At 40.7% G+C, this 25,786-nt stretch overlaps 1 protein-coding gene across 3 annotated transcripts in view; it reads right to left on the bottom strand.

The window, feature by feature from the left end:
• fbxl4 (F-box and leucine-rich repeat protein 4) overlaps nt 1-25,786 on the bottom strand; it is a 134,001-nt gene that overhangs the window by 46,986 nt on the left and 61,229 nt on the right. For all 3 annotated transcript variants that reach the window (XM_072554869.1, XM_072554860.1, XM_072554875.1), the window contains exons 4-5: nt 13,538-13,782; nt 11,144-11,357 (exon numbers count right to left, since the gene is read on the bottom strand). In XM_072554869.1, the coding sequence (XP_072410970.1) occupies nt 11,144-11,357; nt 13,538-13,782 (459 nt within the window). The remainder of the gene's footprint in view (nt 1-11,143; nt 11,358-13,537; nt 13,783-25,786) is intronic.

Here is a 25,786-nt window from a genome sequence, read left to right as displayed (position 1 = left end):
ATGAGGCAGTCAATAGTAGCAATATTGAGGCCATGATCATCCAAAATCAATTCTGCTGGACTGGCCACACGCTTAGGACGATTTGAGTTCCAACTGCCAAAGCAAATCATCTTTACCCAGCTCAAGGAAGGCATGCAAATGTGAAGAGGACAAAGGAAATGCTTCAATGACTTCCTGAAAGCTTCCCTTAAGAAATGCAATGTGGATTGCAGCAACACATGGGAGACCCACATTCAGAACAAAATTACTTAGAAGAAGTTGTATGAAAGGATGCAATTCTTTGGCAAAAGGAAGTATGAAAAGGAATTACAGCAAGGAATACTAGAGATTTCCACCTCCTGGAAACACCCACCAAATGTGTGGTTGGAGATGGGGCTCTTGGATCTGACTGATCAGCCACATGAGACCCATCCGTGACCAGTAACATTGAATTGCTTGGAGGACAATCACACTCATTAATGAGTGATTGCTGAAAACGAGTCCTGCACTGGATTCTAGCGTTTTTTAATCGTATTTGTTATTGTGTAGCTCAATAATCTTGAATTTTCAGTCTGTGTGGGGAGGGACACGATAAAATTGGGCCTGCTGTGTCAGAAGGAGAATGGTCATGGGGGAGTCGAAGGCAGGCTGGTTAGAAGGTCTAGTTAGGTTCTCTGGGTCTTCGTCCCAGTAATTTTACAAGTTGTTAGGTTCATTGCCGACATCCATTGCACATCCCTACTTTCCTCTTCCCTCACAAGCCCTATAGGTGTCTCACACACTTCATGTAAAATCAATAGTAATCATGTCCATACCTATTCCCTATGGTCCTCAAAGCTCCTACACAACCTCAGTCATCACTCACTCAGTAACTACCATGGACAGACCTCAAAAACCACATGGAAAAAAAAATCCTAAGGATCAAACAGAGTTCTGACACCTACATTCTTGATTGGGTAAAATAAACTCTCCCAATCATAAAATTCAAAGCTTCTAAATTTCAAGTGATTAACTTCTGCAAGAGTTTATTCAGATTCCTCATCAAAGACAGCTAATAATTTAATAGCTTTTTCACACCATTGACTGAATAATAAACTCAAAACACTCTGCTGAGATCACTGAAGATCTTGAAATTCAGCCACGTATTCAAAAAGACATAAGGATAGTCCATGGGGAATCAACAGCAAAGAGCTTTATTGAAACTGTTCTATCTGATGTTACTTTGTTTCTAACCTACAGTTGTTAATCAAAGTAGTCCATCAGAGCTTTACTTTAACTCTTATTGACACTTGAAGCTTAGGGCATTGAAAAAGCTTCAGACCTTACTCAACAGAGCATTTCTGGGGACTTCATCAATTCAAGATTTCCACACTTCAGGTTAATATCCTTGCAACAGCCAAAATGGGGGTCTGTTTGAACTTCGCACTGAGGTCAAATGTCCCTCCTGACTCTGCCTTTTCTTTCTATTGGATCCACACCCTGTCCCATTTCCCCGCAAGTAAAAATTTAATCTGTCAGAAATGGGGCAAAATGTCTGCAGCAAGGTCCCACTCACTCTTTTTAAATGTCAGTGGAGTTTACTCAGATCCATTTGAATCTGGCTATAATATGGAACACTCTCAGCTGTAACATCACAAAGGTGTTAGTAGTGCACAAGGAGGCCATCCAGTCCATCACACCTGCACCAGCTCGTTAAATGAGCGTCACCTTCCAGGTCAATCTCTTACTTTAACCCCATATCCTTGTACATTATTTTTACCCAAACAATCATCCATCGAATGCCTAAATTGAAAATTTACATTGACTCCTTCTGACAATGAGGGGATATAAGGTAACATGGAAGTTGCATTTTCTCAAACTGTCTCGAGCTAACTCACTATACTAAAATTCAGTGTAGGAGTTAGAAGTACACTTTGCATGGTTTACATGTTTAAACATGCAAGTCAATTAAAATATTTCAAGTTTTAGCTAGTTATATACAAGTATAGATATCCTTCTCTTGTTTAATTATATGGCTTTCTCATTGTTTTTATTCAATGGTCTTTTTTTTTCTCTGTAACAAGTTACTATACTGGAATCTATCCAAAAATTGCCAGGTAGGCCCTGTACACAAAAAGCGGGATAACTCCAACCTGGCCATTTACAACCCCATTAGGCTATTCTCAATCATCAGTAAGGTGATGGAAGGTGTCATTAACAGTGCTATCAAGCAGCACCTGCTCAGCAATAGCCTGATCAGTGATGCCCTGTTTGGGTTTTGCCAGGACCAGTCAGCTCCTGAGCTCATTATAGCCTTGGTTCAAACATGGACAAAGAGTTGAATTCCAGAGGTCAGGTGAAAATGGCAGCCTTTGACATCAACGCCACATTTAACCTAGTGTGGCATTAAGGAGCCCTAGTAAAACTGGAATCAAAAGATATCACAGGGCAAACTCTCTGCTGGTTGGAATCATACCTGACACATAGTAAGATAGTTTTCAGTTTTGGAGGTCAGTCATCTCAGCTCCAGGATATCTGAAGAAGTTCCTCAGGGGAGTGTTCTAGGATCAACCATCTTCAGCAGCTTCATCAATGGCCGTCCCTCTATCATGAGGTCAGATGTGGGGATGTTCACTGATAATTGCACAATGATCAGTACCATTCACAGCTCCTCGGGTACTGAAACAGTCCACATCCATATAGATAAGCATTTGGTGATATCCAAACTGGGCTGAGAAGTGGAAATAACATTTCCAACAAACAGATGTCAGTTAATGACCATTACCAATCAGAGACAATCTAACCACTGCCCCTCAACATTTAATGGTGTTAGTATCACCGAGTCTCCCATTGTCAACATCTTGGTTACTATTGACCAGAAACTCAACTGGATTCACCTTTTAATTGCAGGGGCTACCACAGCAGATCAGAGGCTAGGAATACGGCAGCAAGTAACTCACCTCCTGACTCCCCAAAGCATACCCACCATCTACAAGGCACAAGTCAGGAGTGTAATGGAACACTCCCCACTTGTCTAGATGGGTGCAGCTCCACAACACTCAAGAAGCTTGACAACATCCAGGACAAAGCAGCCCGCTTGATTGTCACCACATCTACAAGCATTCACTCACTCCACCTCCAGTGCTCAGTAGCAGTTGTGTGCATTATCTACAAGATGCATTGCAGGAAAACACAAAGGATCCGTAGACAGACCTTCCAAACCCACACCAACTTCCATCTAGAAGGACAAGAGCTGCAGATAGATGGGAATAACATCATCTGCAAAGTCTCCTCCAAACCACTCAATATCCTGACTTGGAAATATATCACCATTCCTTCACTGTCGCTGGGCCAACATCCGGGAATTCCCTCCCCAGGGGCATTATGGGTCAAACTATAGCACATGAACTGCAGCGGTTCAAGAAGGCATCACTACCTTTTCAAGGACAATTAGGGATAGGCAATAAATGTTGGCCGACGAGCAATGCTCACGTCATCTGAGTGGCTCTTTAAATCTTCAGGAACACTGCTTCTTCAATTTAAACATTGAGTGCATTACAAATGTCCTTTGTCACACCTTTGGAAGTATGCCTTCAGGGATGAACCCCAGATTTCCAGACCTCCCTTCCCAAACCGCACTGTTGTTCCTCTTTTAAGCTGCTCTTGTAAACACACATTTTTCACCAAGCTTCTGGTTATCGTTCCTTGTATCCATCCATTGTAACGCAAAGTTGACTGTTTTGACTGGATCTTTGTATGCAAACGGCCACAATTCATTCTTTGCTGAATAAACCTGATTTTTCTCTGCATTCCCATTTTCCTCTACATTTTTCCTTCAAACATCTGGCAGTTTGGGAAAACCTATAATGAAAAGGTATTAGAAAGGATTCTGAGGGATAGGATTTATGACCATCTGGAAGAGCATGGCTTGATTAAACGCAGTCAACACGGCTTTGTGAGGGGCAGGTCATGCCTCACAAACCTTATTGAGTTCTTTGAGGATGTGACTAGAAAAGTTGATGAGGGTCGAGCTGTGGATGTGGTGTATATGGACTTCAGCAAGGCATTTGATAAGGTTCCCCATGGTAGGCTCATTCAAAAGGTCAGGAGGAATGGGATACAGGAGAACTTAGCTGTCTGGATACAGAATTGGCTGGCCAACAGAACACAGCGAGTGGTAGTAGAAGGAAAATATTCTGCCTGGACGTCAGTGGTGAGTGGTGTTCCACAGGGCTCTGTCCTTGAGCCTCTACTGTTTGTAATTCTTATTAATGACTTGGATGAGAGAATTGACGGATGGGTCAGCAAGTTTGCAGACGACACAAAGATTGGAGGTGTCGTTGACAGTATAGAGGGCTGTTATAAGCTGCAGCAGGACATTGACAGGATGCAGAAATGGGCTGAGAGGTGGCAGATGGAGTTCAACCTGGATAAATGCGAGGTGATGCATTTTGGAAGGTCGAATTTGAAAGCTGAGTACATAATTAAGGATAGGATTCTTGGCAGTGTAGAGGAACAGAGGGATCTTGGTGTGCAGGTACATAGATCCCTTAAAATGGCCACCCAAGTGGACAGGGTTGTTAAGATAGCATATGGTGTTTTGGCTTTCATTAACAGGGGGATTGAGTTTAAGAGTCGTGAGATCTTGTTGCAGCTCTATAAAACTTTGGTTATACCGCACTTGGAATACTGTGTCCAGTTCTGGTCGCCCTATTATAGGAAAGATGTGGATGCTTTGGAGAGAGTTCAGAGGAGGTTTACCAGGATGCTGCCTGGACTGGAGGGCTTATCTTATGAAGAGAGGTTGACTGAGCTCGGACTTCTTTCATGGAGAAAAGGAGGAGGAGAGGGGACCTAATTGAGGTATACAAGATAATGAGAGGCATAGATAGAGTCGATAGCCAGAGACTATTTCCCAGGGCAGAAATGGCTAACACGAGGGGTCATAGTTTTAAGCTGGTTGGAGGAAAGTATAGAGGGGATGTCAGAGGTGGGTTTTTTACACAGAGAGTTGTGAGAGCATGGAATGCGTTGCCAGCTGCAGTTGTGGAAGCAAAGTCACTGGGGACATTTAAGAAACTGTTGGACATGCATATGGTCACGGAAATTTGAGGACGCGTACATGAGGATCAATGGTCGGCACAACATCGTGGGCTGAAGGGCCTGTTCTGTGCTGTATTGTTCTATGTTCTATGTTCTAAAACCATACATCCACCCCTGCGGAGGTTGGCTACCCCATTTTTAATGGAAAACAAAAGCTGGCTTTCTCCTGCACGCCATTTTTGCCCGGAGATGGTAGGGCTTTGGAAGCCCATTAAAAACACGACAGATTTGAAAGTTCATGAAGAAAACGGAAAGCCTCGAAAAATGCCATTTCGTTCATAAAATTGTCTGTGATAAGTTTACTGAGCAACAACTACCAAAAACAAATTGACAGCTGTCAGTATACAACAATCCTTTAAAATATACACTTGCAAGAAAAACACATACATGACATGTGTATTTAAAACAAAGTGAATGCCAAGAGGTCACTTGAAGGCTTTAAGGATTCTATTATAACCAGTCGAGCTTCATTCTCATATTTTACCATGTCATCTAAATTTCACTATTCTTTTTCTTTCTTGTAATGATGCCTAGGTATCCATTAATTTCCATATAATAAGCACTGAATGTCAAATTCTTCAGTAACCCATTGCAGACCACCATGTAGTCAGTTTCTATTGTCAATCTCACTGTTCTCACAATATGCTTGAACACCATTAGAAGACACGAGATTCAAATGTCACAAACTCAATTAATACTTTCTGAACAGCTGATGAACAATAACAATGTGAAAACAAATTTTTTTCACTTCATTTTTCACATATAATGGCAAAATATAGTATATTCAAGTTGCTAAAATACATAAAAATAAAAAAAAAAGATGCAGTGGAGGGAACAAAATAATAATAGTATTCATCTGGCACTCATACATCAATTAACCTTTGCTCTTGTGGGTTTTGCTTTCATTGGTAAAGCTCAGCTAAATTATCCATATAACTAACATCAATCACTGCATATAGAAGACTATTTCTATAATCTACTTCACAGTGGATGAGTGTTGCATGTTATAGTCTTCTATATGCAGTTATCTCATATTCATCACCTACCCCCTCAAATTCTTAACACTACATGTTCTGTCTCTTTATTTGCAAGCATGCTTTCAGCGACTTGGGGCCAAAACCCTCAATGCACAGCCTAATCCTCTGTCTTTCTTGATTTAAACCTAGCATTTTGATCAAGCATTGTTTATCTTTTTTTTTGACTAAACATCCATTTTTCCTTGCATCTCTGCCAAGTGCCTGGTAAAGTTTTGCAAGTGAAATGTGTTAAATTAATGCAAGTTCTTTTCTGCTTCATTCTTTGAATAGGAACCATGTCCACACACTTCTCTATGCTTTTCACTTTTGATTTTACAGAATACATACTTGGCACACAAAAGAAATGGTCCTCTATATCACTGCTGAAATGTAGTATAATTTCACTCTTTTCAAAAACAGGATCCATGCTTGAACCTAGGTTGCATCAACTAACTTACTGATATTTTCATAAAACTGGATCGTTTATCTTTCTTCAAGGCCTTTTGGGATAAGAGGATCAGATGATTGCATTGTATAAATCTCTCTATCCACAGAATGAAGACTGCTTTACCATTATCAATGATATAGTTCCTTCTTAAGATGGCAAAATTGTGTAACTAAAGGGAAGGAATAGTTGAAATGGAGTTTTAATATCAGCTGACAACATCTTGTTACCAAAAACATCAACAAGTGTAATGAGCAGTGCTCAAATTGATTGATGTAACATATTCTCATGTATCCCCTAAAGGATGGAAGACAGCATTTGAATCCAACTACAAAGTAGAATGATTCAGATGAAGTTTTAAAACTCTCACTGAAGAAAGATCTCTTCTGCAGAGAGTGTTAGTTGATAGTTATGTTAATGGAGCAACAACTCTGAGCTTACAAGACCAAGTTAGCACAATGGAATGCTGTGAAAATTAATGTAATAAGCGAAGCTAGCACAGAAAAATGGCATTTGCAGGAAGGAATAAAAACGAAAAATGCTGGAAATATTCAGCGGAGAAATAAGTAGCTTTAACAGTTCAGGTCAAGGGAACTTTACTACACCTTTCTTCTGAAGAAAGGTTCTCTACCTAAACACTGGGTTGAATTTTCTCTTCTAAGTTGACAAAACAGTTTGGGTATAAAATACCCCGAACCTTTGGATTTTCATTCGGAGAGAGGGGGCAAACAGGAGCTGGTCCACCAATCCCAGAATGAGTTCAAGAAGCCACAAAGGGTGTCAGGTGTCAAGGCAGGCTATTTTCATATAGGTAATTGAATAAAGTGTGGTGAGAGGCATTGTGATAAATAAAAGTATTATGGAATATAACAAGGACAAAGTGCAAGCATACATTCAAAGATCCTTAGGCAAATTGGAAAGGAGAAAGTAGAGTACCTAAAAATGGACTAGGATTTTCCTCCCATGGTGAGTAGGAAAACTCCTGGATGAGTGAGATTGGAAATTAGGCTGGGAGTCAATAATAGTTGTTTTCTTATACAATCCCTAGCTCTTGCTCCTATACTCTGCCAGAACCACCTTGCCTCACATGATCCCTACCCATCCAGAGCCCCTACAGACGCCACAATGAACTTATGAGCTCTTGCCTCCCTTCCCATGGACTACTTTTCCTCTACCTTCCACACCAACTCATCTAATATCAACCACAGGCAAAACTCAGCAACCGTGCTGAGATGAAATTTCAGAGTATTTATTTCAGAGTTTACGATATAAAATGTGCCATTCATAAAAAAAAGCAATACATTTAAATTCCCTCAAGCATCTAATCCCAAGCAAGAATAAATATTTGTATTCATAATGTCACATCAAAAGACATCTAATCCTTAAATAACCTCCTTGAATTTACAATGCCACTCTGGCCCTGCCAACTATAACTACAGGTTCTGGAAAGTATTAATAATGCTAATGATAACACTTAGGGTCATGATATCAAATAGATGTTGAAACTACCAGAACATATTTATTTTCAGCTCTTACAGATCCAGATAGACATTTTTAATTCATTTTGTAGCGAGCTGGCCACTTAAATTACTTGACAGTTCCATGACCCACATGCAGCCCTGAGGAGCACTACAACCTCTCTAAAGGATTCTTACTTGTAAATTGCAAGATAAGGTACTTGCTTGCTGCAACAAAAATTAGATTTGGTTTTAGTTAACACTGATTCAAATGATCCCACTGAGTTTGGCTCTCTTTTCATCACGGAGTCATGCTCTGCCAGCCATCAGTTGCTATGCAAACTCTCTGTGACGTCACAATAATTCAGCTCTACACTTGAACATTCGTCACAGAGCAGGTGAGTGCCAGTGACTTGACATTGACAAATGCAATTCGAATGAGGGAAACAGAGTTATCCTAACATTTGATTGAATTTTGAGCCTTTAATTAAGGATTAAATGATTAAATATCTCAAGCATACGAAAATAATTAGAAGTAACCAGCACAGATTTCAGAAAGGAAGACTGCGCTTGATAAACTTGTTCAGGTTCTTGATGAGATGACAGCTTTGCTGGATAGAAAAGTGCATGGACATAAGAACATGAGAAATAGGAGCAGGAGTAATCCTTAAGGCATCTTGAGCCTGCTCTACTATTCATTTGGTCAGTGGTTAGCACTGTTGCCGTGCAGCGCCAGTGACCCGGGTTCGGCTCCACCCATGGGCAACAGTTTGCAAATGCTCCCCGTGTCTTTGTGGATTTCCTCTGAGTGCTCCGGTTTCCTTCTACAGTCCAAAGATGTGCAGGTTTGGTAGGATTGGCAATGCTAAATGCCCAGGGATATGTAAGCAAGGTGGATTAGTCATGGAAAATGCAGGGTTTCAGTGGTGGGGAATGAGACTGGGTAGGATGCTCTTTGGAGGATTTGGTATGGATTCGAAAAGCCAAATGACCTGCTCTCACATTGTCAGGATTCTATGATTCTGTTCTATTACATGGCCAATTCTTAACTCCACTTCCTTGCCTGCACTCCATAATCCTAGATTTGCAAAGAGATCTAAATTCTGTGTATCTCAGCCACAAATAGATACAAGACAACTCAGTGAATGATCCACAGCCCACTGGGAAAGAGAATGCCAAAGATTTAGAATCCTCCCAATGAAGACATTTTTCTTCACCTCCTTCATAATTTAATGAGTCCTTATCCTGAGACTGTGAATCTGCATTCCAGACTCCTTGACAGTGACACTCATATTTCTAAAATGTTAGATTTGTAGAGTGCTTGACAGGGTAGAGGCTAAGAAATTGTTTCCCTTTGTGGGAGAGTCGAGGATGAGAGGGCAAAATCTCAGCATAAGGGGTCGCCCATACAAGATGGAGGTGAGCAGGAATTTCTTCTCTCAGTCGGTGCAGAATCTGTGGAATTTTTCTACCACAGAGGGCTGTCAAGGCTGGGTCATTCAAGGATGTTCAAGGTTGAGAGAGTCAGATTTTTAATTAGTAAAGGAATCAAGAGTTATGAGGAAAAGGCAGGCATGTGGAGTTGAGAATTATCAGGTCAGCCGTAAGTCCATTGGTTGGGGCAGCAGACTCAGACTGAATAGCCTACTTCTGTCCCGACATGTTATGGTCTCACTTTAGTTGCTTCAGTTCCTCCAATACTTATTCTCTATTGACATTACTTAATGTACATTTTTCATTCCTCCTGCTGCCTTGGATACCTTCTATTTCTGGCATGTAATTTGCATCTTATATTGTGAAGACAGTATTCACTAATTTTAAAATTTTCCACAATTGGTTCCCCTGTCTCAGCCTAATTTTACTTCAACTACTCTCCTAAAATACCTGTATACGTTCTTACAGTCCATTTTATACTTCTATATATGGTGTGGATTGGCTGTCAGAAAGCTTGCAAAGGCATCATGCAGGAGATTTCTGGAGAGAACCAAGGGTCTGCAATTCAGGCAGTAATAGTAAATGGGATTACATGAGAAAAGGGTTGTACTCAGAGTGGTTGAAGGTGGATTAGAGTATCCCACAGGCTTCTGTTTGGGAAAGTTTGCGGTTCCTGAGAACTTCAATGATTTGAATATAGCCCTGGAAGAAATGGATCTAAATTTGCAGGCTATACTAAATGAGAAGGTGTAGTAAATAAATTTGAGAACAAAAAAACTTGCAAGAAGATAGCACTAAGGTAATGTATCAGGCATGAAAAGTCACTAGGCATACAATGGTACAGTTTGGTAAAGAGAATGTTTTTTAAAATGTCCAATTTGAATGAGTATTGAATTAGTTAGATAGAAATCCAGGTAGATTAAAAAAAAGTATATCGCTTTTATGATTTTCCCCATTTTACAACAACAGATATTCTTCCCACATAACTAAAGGTAGTCGTGAACTTTTGTGAAGCTATGAAATCAGACAAATGATTGAGCTGACACCAACTTGAAGAAAATTGCAAAGCAGTCTCAAGCTGTGTTTAAAAACCTCCTGAGAGAATGTGTCATCATTTACAGTGCACTTTTTAGCTATTTCACTTTTGTAAAATATTTATAATTTGGACTCATTACCATGTTCAAAAACTTGTAAAATTTCACCAAAGACTTGCAGAATTTCACCAAAAACTTGCAGAATTTCACTATGTACAAAGAGCTTCATAGATATAGTGAGAATGCAGATTTGCAGCCAGATAGTAATGTAACTCCCATACTCAAGTTCACTCACTGTAGCTCAGAAAGAATAAATCACATCCCAATTGCTTTCCTGCATCTCTTGATAAAAAATGTTTATGCAATAAGCATTTTTGAAGTCCATATTTATTCTTAACTATTACCAATGATGCTCCTAAATCCCAAAAAGACAAATGAAATTGGCAGGATCTATCCTGATTCCAGGTGAGTTGTAACAACAGGGGCAAGTTCACACAAGTATGACTACTCAATCTTAAACATTAAATTATAAAGTAATGGAATCACTCAAAACAGAACTGTTTGTGAAATCCTTTCTAATATACATTCTGTTAAATTTGTTATACTATTCCTAAGACAAGCACTTCTTTCATTTAAAAAATAAACAAGCACGTTAAGCAATTCGCTGTCAGTGCCAATCACCGCAGGAGCTCCTACCTCAATTTTTGTGCGGTAAACGACCAGACGTCGGAGACCTGAGATCTTAGCAATATGGCAGAAAGCCTGAGTGTTTAGTTTATCACAGGATGAAAGGTTCAGCTCCTGGAGGTTTGGGCACATCTGAGCAATAACCTCGAGGCAACTTTCATTCAGGAAGTGGCAGCAGGCCAACTCCAGACGCACCAGCTCATATCCACACACTTGCATGAATCTGCACAGGAAGCACAGCAATCATAGGGTTAAATCCTGTCAAAGTAGTAGGCGTCAAGCTGTGAGCGTATGCGCCAGACATCACATAAAGAGGCAACGTCAAGAATAAGCTATAGAAAAACAGCAGATGTTACACTGGAAGTGAAAAGGTGCAAAGTTCTGAATTAATATATGGAACAGATCTGAAAATGGGTTACTGCTTACAGATTTATTCATCCAATAGGTAAACTGACACCTTAATTAAAGCAGTCAAGTACTGCTGCTTTTTATTTTAGAAAATGATCTAACCTGTCAATTTGAGAATTTGTTTCATTTAAGAAATAAAACAAGGGTGTATAAGCAAATGCCATAATATGAAGGATGGTCCAGCAACGTTATCCCATCCTTCAGATACGTACGTGCCTATTGTGCATTTTGGGCATTTCTTCTTTTTATTTCACAAAACACGGAAGGTAAAACTTTATATTCCCTGTCATTAAATTAAAAACGGAGAAAAAAAAAACAAACTACAAAGTTTCTGTCGTCATCATTCAGTAACAACATAGTCAAGAACAATTGAGGTGAGCTGCAAAGTATGAGATAACAAAGAGGAACAGACAAAAATTAGTTTTTACTTTGGGAAGATCCTGACAAATGACACATCTAATAAATATTTGATTACCAGCAAAATACTGAGAAAAGGAATGTTATTTGTTAAAGATGTAAGAAAGGAAAGTGAGTCACTAGTCAATTTCTTGAAAATTCTAGAAAATCAACACATTATGTTGAAAAATGTTTGTTGCTGGAAGTTAGAAACTCATTTTGGTCAAATGTTTGTCATCTAATTCTTCTAAAACTGCAATATGTTTCTGCTCATTAAACCAATTCTTGCATTTTTGCCACATTAGAAAATGTTGAATTTTGTAGACATTGCATCAATGCTTTGCCATTATAGCTTGTGTGCTTTGAATTAAGTAGGTAGAAAAGAGCTGGTAATTAAAAATATTTATAAACAATTGTAATTAGCCTGGGAGGACAACATCTTCCAAAATGGGTGCATCATAGAATAGAGTTAGTGGAGAATATGAGAAGGAATGCCTTGACTGCAACATTCAGATAGACTGTTTGTACTTTTCAAACAGATAGTGCAATACCAACTTCAGTCAATGTCTCTTGGCAAGTCTTCCAACCTGACTACTTACTTTGTCACAAGGGACAGGCTGACTGGTAAGGCTTGCTTAGAAGAATGAGAATGGAGGGGGAATGAAAGGGATACCATACCCTAAATTAAAAACTAAAGGAAAATTTTAAAAGGGAGAGGTGCTGAATTAAATTAAATTAAATTTCAAATATGTCTAGTGCTTAAGCTAACCGAATATTCACCTCTGCTTCCAAAAAGTAAGGCATCACCAGATGTAATGCAAAAAAACCCCTGTTTTACATGTAAAGGGTTTCTAAAACAACAACCACTGACAGTCAGGTTTTTAAATAAAGGAAACATTATACCTTACAAAAGAAAACTCATAGATGGCCTGACACAAAGTCTCGGTTTTCGAAACACCTGGACCTCATACTATCAGGCACATAGAGAGCTGAAGCCTATTACACTCTGATTAGTATTATACATTTCCATTTGTTAAACTAGTGTGGAGTGAAATAACGACCAGCATAAAAACTGTACACTGGGCTTGTCAAAGTTAATTCTTCGGGGTTGCTCCCATAATGTAGTGTCACTGCTTCAGCAGTGCTTCAGAGCCCCAGTGCTTGTTTAGAATAGGTATTTTAGGAGATGTCAGTCAAAAAAAATCACATTTTCCTCCTGCGTGGCGTTCCCTTTTCAATATGGTCAAATCACCTCCCTCCGCTGCACTTATTTGATCTTTAAAGACCCAAGGGGTCATCGACCAGTAAACCGATACGCTGTCAAAAAAACATGCTGCAAGATCCTTTAGTGCTCCTTCAATAGCCAATGGTACTTGCCATTCTCAGTGTGCCCTCAATATGCACGAGGAACACCAAAACATCTTTAAATGAGGTGTCTTGCATCATTGGATGAGTTCAACTCCACGATCACAGGCCAAGTTTACCAGGCCCATATTATCAGCTCAACAATGTCTGCTGACTAATGACAAACTTGAATATTTAATATTCTTTGGTGTCTGCAGTAAATTAATTTTATTCAAGAATTACATTAACACTGACCTGCGAAAGCCTTGTGTGGAAATGGATCCCCTATTCCCAGTCCAAGACAGATTTAAAAACTGCACAAGAGCACAGCGTGACTGCAGGTGCTCCAGAGAGCCATCATTAAGGCCTGCCCAATAAGGCTGCAAACTGAGCTGGACATACTGGAGAGGATCATAGCAATGTTGGTACAATAATTTGCAGGTCTGTGCCAACTGGCAAAGGTCTGGCACTGTCAGGTGACTGAGGATCAGCTGGATTAACTGTGGGAAAAGAAAATGAACAGCAGAATTAAAAAAAAACAGGTCCAGCTTTATTATGCTCTACCTCATACATAGGCACACATGAGAAGACAGCAGCTACCATCAAATAAGATATGACTTTAGAATTTCAGTTTTTTGGGGGGAAATCAGAACAATTGGAGAGACTTTGTTCATAATCAACAGAGATTGCTTTGGACTGATTGCACCATCAGCTGTTACCCACAAGGTCGACTTAGTTTGTGTAGCTTTCAAATACACGTAATGCGAACAATTCTTCCTTGTCATTTTTCTCACTGCTTTACTCCTCTTCTGAAAGCTCTGATTCCTTTGAGGATAGCTTTTAGGTGTTCAATAAATCACCCAAGTAGTTGTTACTGTTGTAAAAGGTTGGTAGGGTTCATAAGTCCATCTGCTATTACTGATTATTACTGACTCATACATTTAGGTCTTTACTGGTGTGAGAATGTGAGCTGATTTTTCATTTCTCAGTAAAATGGCAGAGAGAACATAAGAAAGAGGAACAGGATTAGGCCACTCAGCCCCTCAAGTCTGTCCCACCATTCAGCAAGATCATGGCCCCAGGCCTCAACTCTTCTTTTAATGCCAGCTCCACAGAGTCCTTAATTCCTTGATATTTCAAAAATCTATCTATCTTCTCTTTAAACACTTTCAGTTATCTATCCTCCACAACTATCTAGGGTAGAGAATTCCAGACTATCAATTCTGTTTTGAACTTCGCCAATGCCAGTGTATTTTTGTTTAAATACAGGAACCAAAACTGTATACAGTACTCCAGGTGTGGCCTCACCAACACCCTGTACAGCTATAACAAGCCTTCCCTATTTTTAAACTCTAACTCCCTAGCAATAACAACCAAAATTTCACTTGCCTTCTTAATTATGTGCTGCCTTGACATGCTAACCCTTTGTTTCATGCACAAAAACACCCATTTCCCTCTGTGTTGCATTTTTTGAAGTTTCTCTCCAGTTAAATAATAGACCCTGCCACAGTGCACAAACTTTTACTTTCCCATATTAAAACCTCTTGGCCACACTCAACCTATCTATTTTCCTTTGCAGATTCCTTATGTCCTCATCACATCTTGGCCTCCCACTTAATTCTGCACCATCAGCAAATGTGGATACATTACACTCTGCCTCCTTCTCCAAGCAAATAATTGACGCCCTTCAACTGATTCTTGCAGCATTCGATTTGTTACACATTTCCAAAATAGAAAGACTCACTTATTCTGAGTCTTTGCGTCCTGTGTGTTAACCACTCCTCAATCGATATTGATACACGACCTAAATACTGTGAGCTCCTACCTTGTGCAACATCTACACCTTTATGTGACCCCCATCGACTGCCTTCTCTATACCCAACAGCTACTGGGTCCCCTTTTTAAACTCTGCTTGCTATATCCTCAAGGAACTCTAAGAGGTTTATCAAACAGATTATCCCTTTCACAAAGCTCAGTTGACTCTGGTAATATGAAGCTTTTCTAAATTCCCTGCAATTTCTTCCTTATTAATGGAGTCTACCTGGCCTATAATTTCCTGCTTTCGGTCTTCAACTCTTCTTGAACAGGTATGTCACAATGATGATTTTCTACTCTGTTGGATCCTTGCAGAGTACAATGAACTCTGGAATATTTTGACAAATACCTCCACTATCTCTGCAGCTACTTCCTTTAAAATACTAGGAAGCAGGCCATCTGGTCCAGGTGACTTGTCTGCCTTCAGTCCCCTTAGTTTGTCAAATACTTTGTCCTGCATGATAGACACTGTTCAAAGATCTTTCCGCCCATTAGTACTTCGGGTCAGTTATAATGTTCTCCATCATGATGATTAATATAAAATATTGCTTTATATTATCTGCCATATCTCTTTTATCCATTATCAATTCCCTAGTTTCATCCTCCAAAGGTCCAACACCCACTTTAGCTATTCTCTTTTTATATACTTGCAGCTGCTTTTGTTGTTTGGTTTTATATTTATTGTCAATTGACTTACATAACCAACCCAATCTCTTTTCATTAGCCATTTACTGCTGGTTCCAAAGAAGTCCCAATCCTCAGGCCTACCCCCCAATGCTGTCACTTTGGATTCTTAGGTTTTGACTAGAAAATCTTTTTGACCATTTATCTTAACCATAGGTAGTTCAACCTTCTCACTGTGTCGCTCTTTTTGACTGGAATGAACTTTTGCTGAGTATTATGAAATATCTAGTTAAATATCTTCCACTGCTCTCTACCGACCTTTACCTTCATCTATTTTCCTTTAGATAATGCTTTCTTCAAACTTCTGTAACTGCCTTCATTTAAGTTGAGGGCATTTGCAACACATGTTGCTCTCCTTCAAAATGTATTTGGAATTTATGATCACTGGAGAACTGTGGATGACTCGTATCTGTGACTTCTTTCCCTTGCTATTCATTATCTGCATGTACATTACATAGAATAAAAAGAAAATGCTGTGGATGCTGGAAATATGAAATAGAAACAGCACTCCAACATTTTCTGATTGTATATCATGACATACAGCACCCGTATTGCAATGTAACACTTTGCTGATGCCTTCTTTTATTAACAAAGCTACTCCACATTCTTTTCCTTTCTGCCTGTTTTTATGGATTGTCAAAAATCCTTAAACATCGAGCTTCTAGCCATGGTCACACTGTAACCATGTCTCTGTAACGACTATCAAGTGAGATGCATTTACTTTTATTTGTGCCATCAACTCATCTATGTTGTTACAAATACTGCATACATTCAAATAAAGAGCTTCGAGTTTTGACATCTTCCCTCTACTACTTACTTTGGTTCTAATTTCTACGGCCATTTTCTGTCCCTTCCTGTCACACTCTGGTAGTTTTCACTTCATCCCAAAATTGTACTTCCACTCTCTTGTTTCTTTTTGATTTTCAAACTTCTCTTCAATTAAAACTTCCTGCTACTAATTAATTTCAATCTCTATCCATGACCCTGGATGTGTGATTTACCAGGGCACTGGTCCCATCACAGTTCAAATGAACCCCATCCCAACAGAAGAGCTTTCTTTCTCCAGTTCTGGAGCCATCAGCTCAAGATCAGAACCCATTTCTCCCAAACCAATCTTTGAGCCATGCATTTACCTCTCTAATCTCATTTATCCTAAACTAATTTGCTATTTGCACAATTGGTCAGGTAACAATCCTGAGTTCATGACCTTGGCAGTCCTGTTTTAGAACATGGCCTCAAGTTTAGATTCGATTCCCCTACAGGCCCTTTAGCTCAACAAGTCCGATGAGTAACCCACCCAGACCCATTTCCCTCTGACTAATACACCTAACACTATGGGCAATTTAACATGGCCTATTCACCTGAACTGCACATCTTATGACTGTGGGTGGAAACCAGAGCACCCGGAGGAAACCCATGCAGACACAGGGAGAATGTGCAAACTCCACAGAGGCAGTCACCTGAGGCTGGAATTGAACCTGGGACCCTGGTGCTGTGAGGCAGCAGTGCTAACCACTGAGCCACCGTGCCACCCAAGTTGCTTTCTAATTCCTCAGCAGAACCTCGATCCTAGCCCTAGCATTATCTATGATATCCTAATGGACAATTGGATCCTTCCCCTCTCACTCTAAATTCTTCTCCAGCCCAGAAGAGATGTTGTACACCTTGGTACAAGGTAGGTAACATGGCCATCAGGATTCTATGTCTTTGTTGCAGAGAATAGTACTTATTCCCCTAAATTTCCTATTGCAGTAGTCCCCCCATACCCACAAGGATATGTTCCAAGAACTACCGTGGAAGCCCGAGACCACGGACAGTAGCGAACTCACTCATTTAAATTGGAAATTTACCTTTCCAGCAGCCCCCAGGTCCCTGCTTCTGGAAAGTTCCATGCAATATGTTCGGTCCGCAGTAAACTGAAACCGCGGTAACCGGGCCTGCGGATACGGTGATGACCCTGTATACTTTTTTTCCCTCTCTCTCCCCATTTGAATGGTGCACCGAACCGTGGTGTTTTGGTTAATTCGCTCATCCTGCCTATAGTCTATGCGCTCATCCACATCAGAAACAAGGACCTCACAGCAATTAGATAAGGTTAGACCAAATTTGACATAATTAATCTCAGAGGTATGACTGCATCCTGAAACACAGTATCCAGGCACCTCTCCCCTTCTTTGATGTGTCCTCAGTTCAAACTCTGAGCCAAGGTGCCTCAAGCAGCAACACACTTGCGTCTACTGGTTGCCACATACTGCAGCTGCAACATATCAGGTGCTTAATCATCCATTTTGTTAATTCATTTGGATGTTAAATAATTTAAAAATAAATTTCCTAATTGGGTCTGGCTGGGTTGCTCTTCAGAGAGTCAGTGTGGATTTGTTGGGCCCAATGGCCTGTTTCCACATTGTAGGAATCTAATCTAATCTAATTGAACTCTTCAGCTACAATGTTGTCTCCTGATTTAAATCAATTGATTAAACAAGAGTGACGTAGAATAAATACTCAGTAACCACTGACCTGTTTTTCTGTAACATCACACTTGGGCTCTATAGGTAGAAAGAGGCTGACAGGTCTCTCTGTCATTGCTTCTGTTCTAGTACACGTCTGCTCTCTTTATTCACTCACATTGAAGCTGACATGCTGCACTTTCCTCCCAATCTTAAAAGTAAGTGATATTATTCCCTCCACTAATGCTTCCGAAGTTTATATTAGTGAATCCAAAAAGACTAGGGATCAAACCTGGCAATATTTAAGCCTGTGCTGCTTGCCAACTCATTGAATAAATTGAGTTATCATAGGTACTCTGCAGAAATATGTAATGTTATAAAAAAATAGACCCGCGGAGTAGACAAAGTTAACATCGGCAGCGTAGGGGTGAGGGGTGAGGAAGGAGAGGTCGTGCAGATAATCAAGACAGGCCTTTTCTACACAGGCTGCATGTGGAGAACTACTTCAAGTGAAATACTAGTAACTGGAAACGTAATTCCCCATTTCCCAATAATTCTGCTTATCTGACCATCCCTCTTTCAGGAACCATCACAGTGCTAGCCAATGCAAATATAAAACAACCACAAAATTAAAGATTATAACTAAACGCAGTACATGCAACCTTCAACAAATTACCTGCCAAGCCCTGCCATGATCCTGGGGCAGCTCTTCAGCAATGTGTTAGGACCTGAAGCCACTCTGGACAGCAATGATGGCAGTAGTCTGTGCTTGCAAGACAGCAAGATGAAACCATCTGATTTCAATCCAAACTTCGCCTGCAGCACTTGGACACAGAGTGGAAAGTGCTTGGAAGCTGAGATTTCAGCTGTCACTCACTGCATCCTGGATGGGTTCACGTGTGCTAATGGAGTTGGTTGCCACTTCCATGTTGAAAAGAATGGGAAAAAAAACTCTTTGCCAATTGATGCCAGATTCCTCCATGCTTCTAGACATTTCTGGCTCCTGGCAGACAATGTATCAAGACGTGCGCATACTCATCAGAGGCCATTTGTGCACCGCCCCATTAATATGCTTATCTCCTCTGCAGCCAAAATCACTTACTCAGCAATTGCTGTTCCACTAACAATCAGCATAATTTCCTCTGTGGGGGTTAGTACCTCTTTAGTTCACTGCTACTACCTGTGGCCATGTGCTACCTTGTGCTACAAGAGAAGGGAGTTGAGTGTAATGTAATGTGTTTGGGTGGCCTGTTGGCATGGATAAACAGCCGACATTAGACGCATTCTGTGAGTTGTTGGGGTAGGTGAGCAGCAGCGATAAGCATGCAAACGTAAGATAAATGCCTGATTCGAGTTCTGACTAATGGAGATGTTGATTGATGAATGATTGGGGAATACTAAAATGGAGGAGTGTCTAAGTCTGCAGTTAAAGGGATGAGGGATTTTAAGATGCTTTCACAGACCTTGACAATTCATGGGAGTTCATTGAGCTTCTTGCAAACAGATCTTTGGACTTTGACTCCTAGCACTAACTCCTAGCACTGCCTTCTGAACATTTGACTGGGGAGGGTCTTCTAAATTCCTGCAAACAAATACTATCTTTTTTAATTTCCTTCACCAAGACTTCCACTGTAATGTCCTCAAACCTTGGAGCATGCACTGTCCCAATCCATTCCTTTCTCACGATGCTCCAGATCAGATTCACATCCTGCACCGTTAACAGTACCTGTTCTGACGACTTCATCTTTAAGAAGTGTACACCAGATTTAAGAAATGCATGGAACTTGAGAACTAATGTGAAACAACGCTTCTTGTTGCGGTTTTCATGTTGCACTCATCAGGATAATTTGCCAACTGATCAGCATGCCCCTCATGCAGTAAAAATGCCGTTTTCCCCTTTATTGGTATTCTTCCAAGTTGACCTAATGAGTACAAAATGAAAAGCTTAGACAAAATAAGCTTTTTAACAGCAATGCTCAAATACTGTACTAAATTTATTTAATTTACCCCCTCTCCTGCTCTTTCGGTGAGGAGAAGGCGAGGGAGAGGGCATTAGACTAAGGGAACCTTGTTGAATGCCTTACTGAAGTCTATACAGATCATATCCACTGCTCTGTCCTCATCATTCCTCTTTGTTACTTCTTCAAAAAACTCAATCAAGTTTGTGAGACATGATTTCCCATGCACAAAGCCATGTTGACTATCCCTAATCAGTTCTTGCCTTTCCAAATACGTCTATATCCTATCTCTCAGGATTCCCTCCAACAACTTGCCCACCACCGACATCAGGCTCACTGGTCTATAGTTCCCTGACTTGTCTTTACCACCCTTCTGAAATAGTGTTAACCAGATTTCCAGCACCTCACCTGTGACTGTCAACAACAGTGATTTTCAGACCACCTTCACCTCCCCTCGAATTCCTTTTACAATCTACTTTAAATCTGTATCAGCTACTCACTGACCTTTTGCATCGAGAAATAAGTCCTTACCCTGGGTCATTATAAATATTCAAGATGTGGAGGTGCCAGTATTGGACTGGGGTGGACAAAGCTAAAAATCACAACACTAGGTTACAATCTAACAGACTTATTTTGAAGTACAAGCTTTTCAGGTGCTGCTCCTTTGTCAGGTAGTTAGTGGGACAAGATCATAGGACATTTGACTTTTACTAGAAATTCTGTGTCCTATGATCCTGCCCCACTAGCTACCTGACAAAGTAGCAGCGCTCTGAAAACTTGGACTTCCAAATAAAACTGTTGGACTAGAACCTGATGTTCTGTGATTTTTAACATTTTTGCAAAGCTGAGATAGATTTTTAATCAGGAGGAGAATCACTGGTCAAGAGGGAAGTGTAGTTGAAGATGATCAGATCAGTCATGATTTCATTGAACGCTAGAGCAGACACGATGCAGTGAATGGCTGACTTCTGCTCCTATACCTTAGGGTCATATCGGTAAAATAGTATATAGATACCTCAATCCCCTCTATTGTAAAGTAAACAACCTCAATCCATCCAATCTTTCTTTGTGGCTGCAGTTTTCCCTCTCCTGTACAATTACATCATTTGTTCATATACAATTTCAGAGAACATTGTTCTTTTGAAGCGCAGAAAATGAAAACGTGCATGAATATGTCATCCTCACAGGGCGCAAGTGCCCCGACAACAACATATGCAAAGTGTACTGTGGCTGTGCTTGCCCTGGTACTGAAACTGTGGAACAGCTGCTTAGTTTCAGAAGGCATGCACACCATGCCAGTGCAAGCCTGTTATCACACATGCAACATAGCAAGGATCCAGCATCTGTTCCGCAATTTGATTTATCAAAGGACTTTCTTTTATTATCTCAAAAATACATTTGCTCTCACCTGTAGCAGTCAACAGTACTTTTCAGATGCCTTCTAAATGTGCTCACTCTTACACACCAGCATTGTCTTCATTGGCACTTGAAGACTATCCAAATGCATTAAGGTCGACAGTAAAACTGAAACCACTCATGTGAAAAAAAAACCCGTGAGATTTTTTTCATAAATTGGCTTATGGGTTCGCTCTTCTGGTTCACAGCTGTTGCCTTTCCCTGCAGTAACTTTACCTTGATCAATCCCCAGGCAGAGTCCTCCAATGATTCATGCCCCATTTGCTCTACAGCTGAACCCCAACCAAATCCCCACCCCACCTCCATGCATCATACCATGTCTATTCTCCCACAAAAATCAGACGACAGGTTTCCTGTAGTATTAGTGATCCTTTATTTCTATGTGCAAAATCAAACATCAGCGGTCAAAACTGCCTTAATTTACTTCATAATCCAACATTACTGTTAGTTTGTAGGTCACTGTGTACTTCAATGCAAAGATCTGAGAAAATATACAGTTGAGCTAACCAGAAAACATATGCAGGCATTGAACAAAAATACAAAGCATGGGATCCTACCAACACGTCAGGTAATGCATGTGTGGTAAGAACAAACAAATGGATGTTTCAGCACAACACTTCAGCAGAACCTTGTCAGTTAACCTGACAGTTTACTCAGAAACTTGAAAATTGTTCTTTTTCCCCAACAACTTCAATGGTCAAACTCCAAATCCAAAGCTGCTGGTTTATATCTAATGTCATTGTATGCGCTAGAGTAATAGTCAATCTCTGGGTTGTGTTTTTCTGGCAGCAGCCCATGATACCTTCCATCGGGTTCCCCACACCAATGCAGACGCCTCCTGCCTCCTACTGGCTGGGGTTCCAGTTTCCTGCAGACTGCTTGTTTGGCACAAGGTCCAGCTGACCTTTCTTAGGAAATGCAGCAAGGCTGTTATTCAGCCAACACCTTGGGCATCAAACTTGTCATTTACCTGGTTATGTACATTAAAGTGTCTGACATTAATGCAGCCTTTAATTAGGAAACCGAGTGTGCAGCACAGACAGCAGTTCCCAAACCAATTAGGATTCCTCTTCCACAAGGATTTTGCAGGGTTGTCAAGGCTATATGTGCTGTTGTCCATTTTGCTGCCTTGATTGATGCCTGGTGGTCCATCTGGTTTCACTCCTTTTATAATACTTTTGCAGTTTGATACAACTGTGATTTACCAGGCCATTTCAGAAGACATGTAAAAGTCATCTATATTGCTGTGGACCTGGAGTCACATATCGGCCAACCAAGGTGTGGTGTGCCAGATTTTCTTCCCAAAAGGATACCATGATCTAAATAGCTACAAAGTAAACTTTCTTTAAAAGATTTGATAAGAGTGCTCTCACTCTTCATTTGTGCAAAACAACCCACTTGGCAGGCTATAAGGGACAACACAAGGAATAATGCTCATTTAAACAATATAGTCAAAACAACATCATCACATCAGGAAAAGCATATATTGTTTTATCTTATTTTAAATTCAACTGGAATCAAGGCATCAAAGGGTTCTAAATGCTCTGCATGTAAACATGCTGATCACAGTCTGTAGACAGTCCATAAATATTCAGTCAACTAATTCACAGCAGACAACCAGAACCTGCAGCCATGTTTCTTTGTTGACTAACTCACACCAGCTGATCAATAAACAATTATAATTAGTCATAACAACAATCTGCTGAAAGACTAATCGGGGTGGACCAGCAATCCAGAGGTGTACACAAATACTTTGGAAACATGGCTACAAATCCTGCTGGTGGAATTTAAATGCAATGACTACATCTGGAATATAAATCCAGTCTTCAGCAATGTCGTTAAAGCTCTTCTGGTTCACTAATGCCCACTAGGGAAGGAAATCTGTCATCCCTTACCTGGTCTGGCCTACATGTAACTCCAGGCCCACACCAATATGGTGGACTCTTCTCTGACCTGTCAAATAGCCTTAGAGGGACAATCAGCTCAAGACCAACTTGGGGATGGCCAACAAAGTCTGGCCTCTCCTGTGATGTCCAAATCCCATGATAGTAAGAAGAAAAAATATTTTAAGCCAGAAGACTTTACTATTAGCTCCAAACCTTTCTTCATACTTTTATTGTCAAGTTTTTGCCTTTGTCAAGAGGAAACTCACATCCTTGTTAACCTCTACGGCATAGTCAAAGAGCAAGAAACTAAAGCAAGCATTGAGTAACATAGGGTACAGGAGCAAAATCAGACTATTCAGCCCCTCAGACCATTTCTGCTATTCTTTTACATTCTACTGATTGGGTGTGTTGCATTCAAGAAGGAGATGCCATGTTGGTGCTAAAGGAGGAGGACATGCAGGAACTCTAGCTCCTTATGTGGATTTGGGGCCTGCACGTGGGTATTTACAAATCCTTCCTAAACACATCACACTGAAGACAATCCTCTCTAATTCACTGTGGAGTCCAACCCTTGGGCACAGGAATATGAGGCCCAGGTTTCTGGCAAAGCGCAGTAAGGACACTTGCCCTGGGTCTGACAGGGCCCTGGTAGCCCTCGCTCCTGCAGTGCTATTGTTCCCAGGTACTGCTTTGCAATGCCTCACCCAATCGCCCATGCACTGTATGGACCAGGACTGAGGTGGCTTACTTGGGGCCAACTCAGCTGAACTTTGCTGCTGGAGCTGCTGAATAATTCTGGTAAATGCAGCCTGCCTGTACAGCACATTGATAGGCATGTCAACACCAAGACAATGTTGTCGAAGACAGTAAGGGTGCGTGTGTTTGTATTCCTCGGCAAACACAGTAAGGCCTGCTCTCCATTCATCTGGACATCCTTGCAACTGGAGCAAGGCCTCAAGGCTGACCTGTACCACAATGTTATTTATCCATCTTTGCTCTTGATAAAACTTACTAGGCAAAGAAAAATATTTAAAAATACCTTGAAAATTACAGTTGATCAGAGTGCAGAGTCTCCAGCCCTCCTACTGACCAATCACAATAACCCCTTCCTACATCCACCTATTACCATCACACCAACCCTTCCCCCAGCCCCTCCTGGTCTCCCTCCATCTCCCAGTCCTAGTGAAGGGTGTCGACCTGAAATGTTGACATTCCTGCTCCTTAATGCTGTCTGACCCGCTGTGCTTTTCCAGTTTCACATCTATTGACTCTGGTTTCCAGTATCTGCAGTGTTTACTGTCTCCAAATCTCTGAACAGCTCACAGGTGAAGAAGGTTTCAAATCTTGAGTTGTCTCAGATAGTTCAATTCAAGGTGGGAAGGGGTAGGAGTTGTGTGGACCACTGGGAAAGAAGAACAAAGATGTTCTTATGCCTGATCGAATACAACAACTTTTACTAGGAGGCTGCTGTGTGCGATGTGTGAACTGGGCTTTGCAATCAAATCACAAAGACCTATTAGTGGCCTGCACATTCATGACCCCTGACTTTTACAGCCTAAAAATTCATCCTTTCACAAAGTGTGAAAATCCAAAACAACACAATTAACAACAGAAAACATCACACTTCAACTGAAGGTAACAGACAAGATCAGGCAGCCACAGACGTTCAAAAATCACTCTAAGATGAGGCAGACGTAGAATAACATAGTTCTGAACAATCATATCAGATTTGAAATGTAAACTCAGCTTCTCTCTCCACAGATGCTGCGAGACTTTCTGAATTTCACCAACACTGCGTTTTTTATTCCACATTTCCAGCATCAGCAGTATTTTGCTTTAATATAACCAGGTGTTTGTGATATTCGACTGTAACCCAGAAGCTGTAACAATAGCAAAATAATTACAGTAACTGCAGTAAATACAGTCCTGAAGAAGGGTCCTGTCTGAAACGTCAGCTCTCCTGCTCCCATGATGCTGCAAGACCTGCTGTGCTTTTTCCAGCTCCACATTTTACTAACTCTTGACTTTCCAGCATCTGCAGTCCTCACTATCTCCACAGTACACCTGTTAACACTTACCAAATCCTTGGAACAATTAGGCACATTTTTATGCCAGCGCTGTCCACATTCTGAAAACAAAAAAAAACGACTGAATGGTTTTGGGAACAGAGCTTCCAGAACCCACCTGCCATAACCATCGAGATGGGACAAACACTCTCCTGGCTACAGACAACTGTGTCATAAGACATCCACTACTGGATTAGTGGTGCTGGAAGAGCACAGCAGTTCAGGCAGCATC

Source organism: Chiloscyllium punctatum, chromosome 3 (genome assembly GCF_047496795.1).
Source record: "Chiloscyllium punctatum isolate Juve2018m chromosome 3, sChiPun1.3, whole genome shotgun sequence".
In the NCBI taxonomy this organism is placed as follows: Eukaryota; Metazoa; Chordata; class Chondrichthyes; order Orectolobiformes; family Hemiscylliidae; genus Chiloscyllium; species Chiloscyllium punctatum.
Note: the sequence above shows the minus strand (reverse complement) of the source record. Positions and strands in the feature narration are given on the sequence as shown.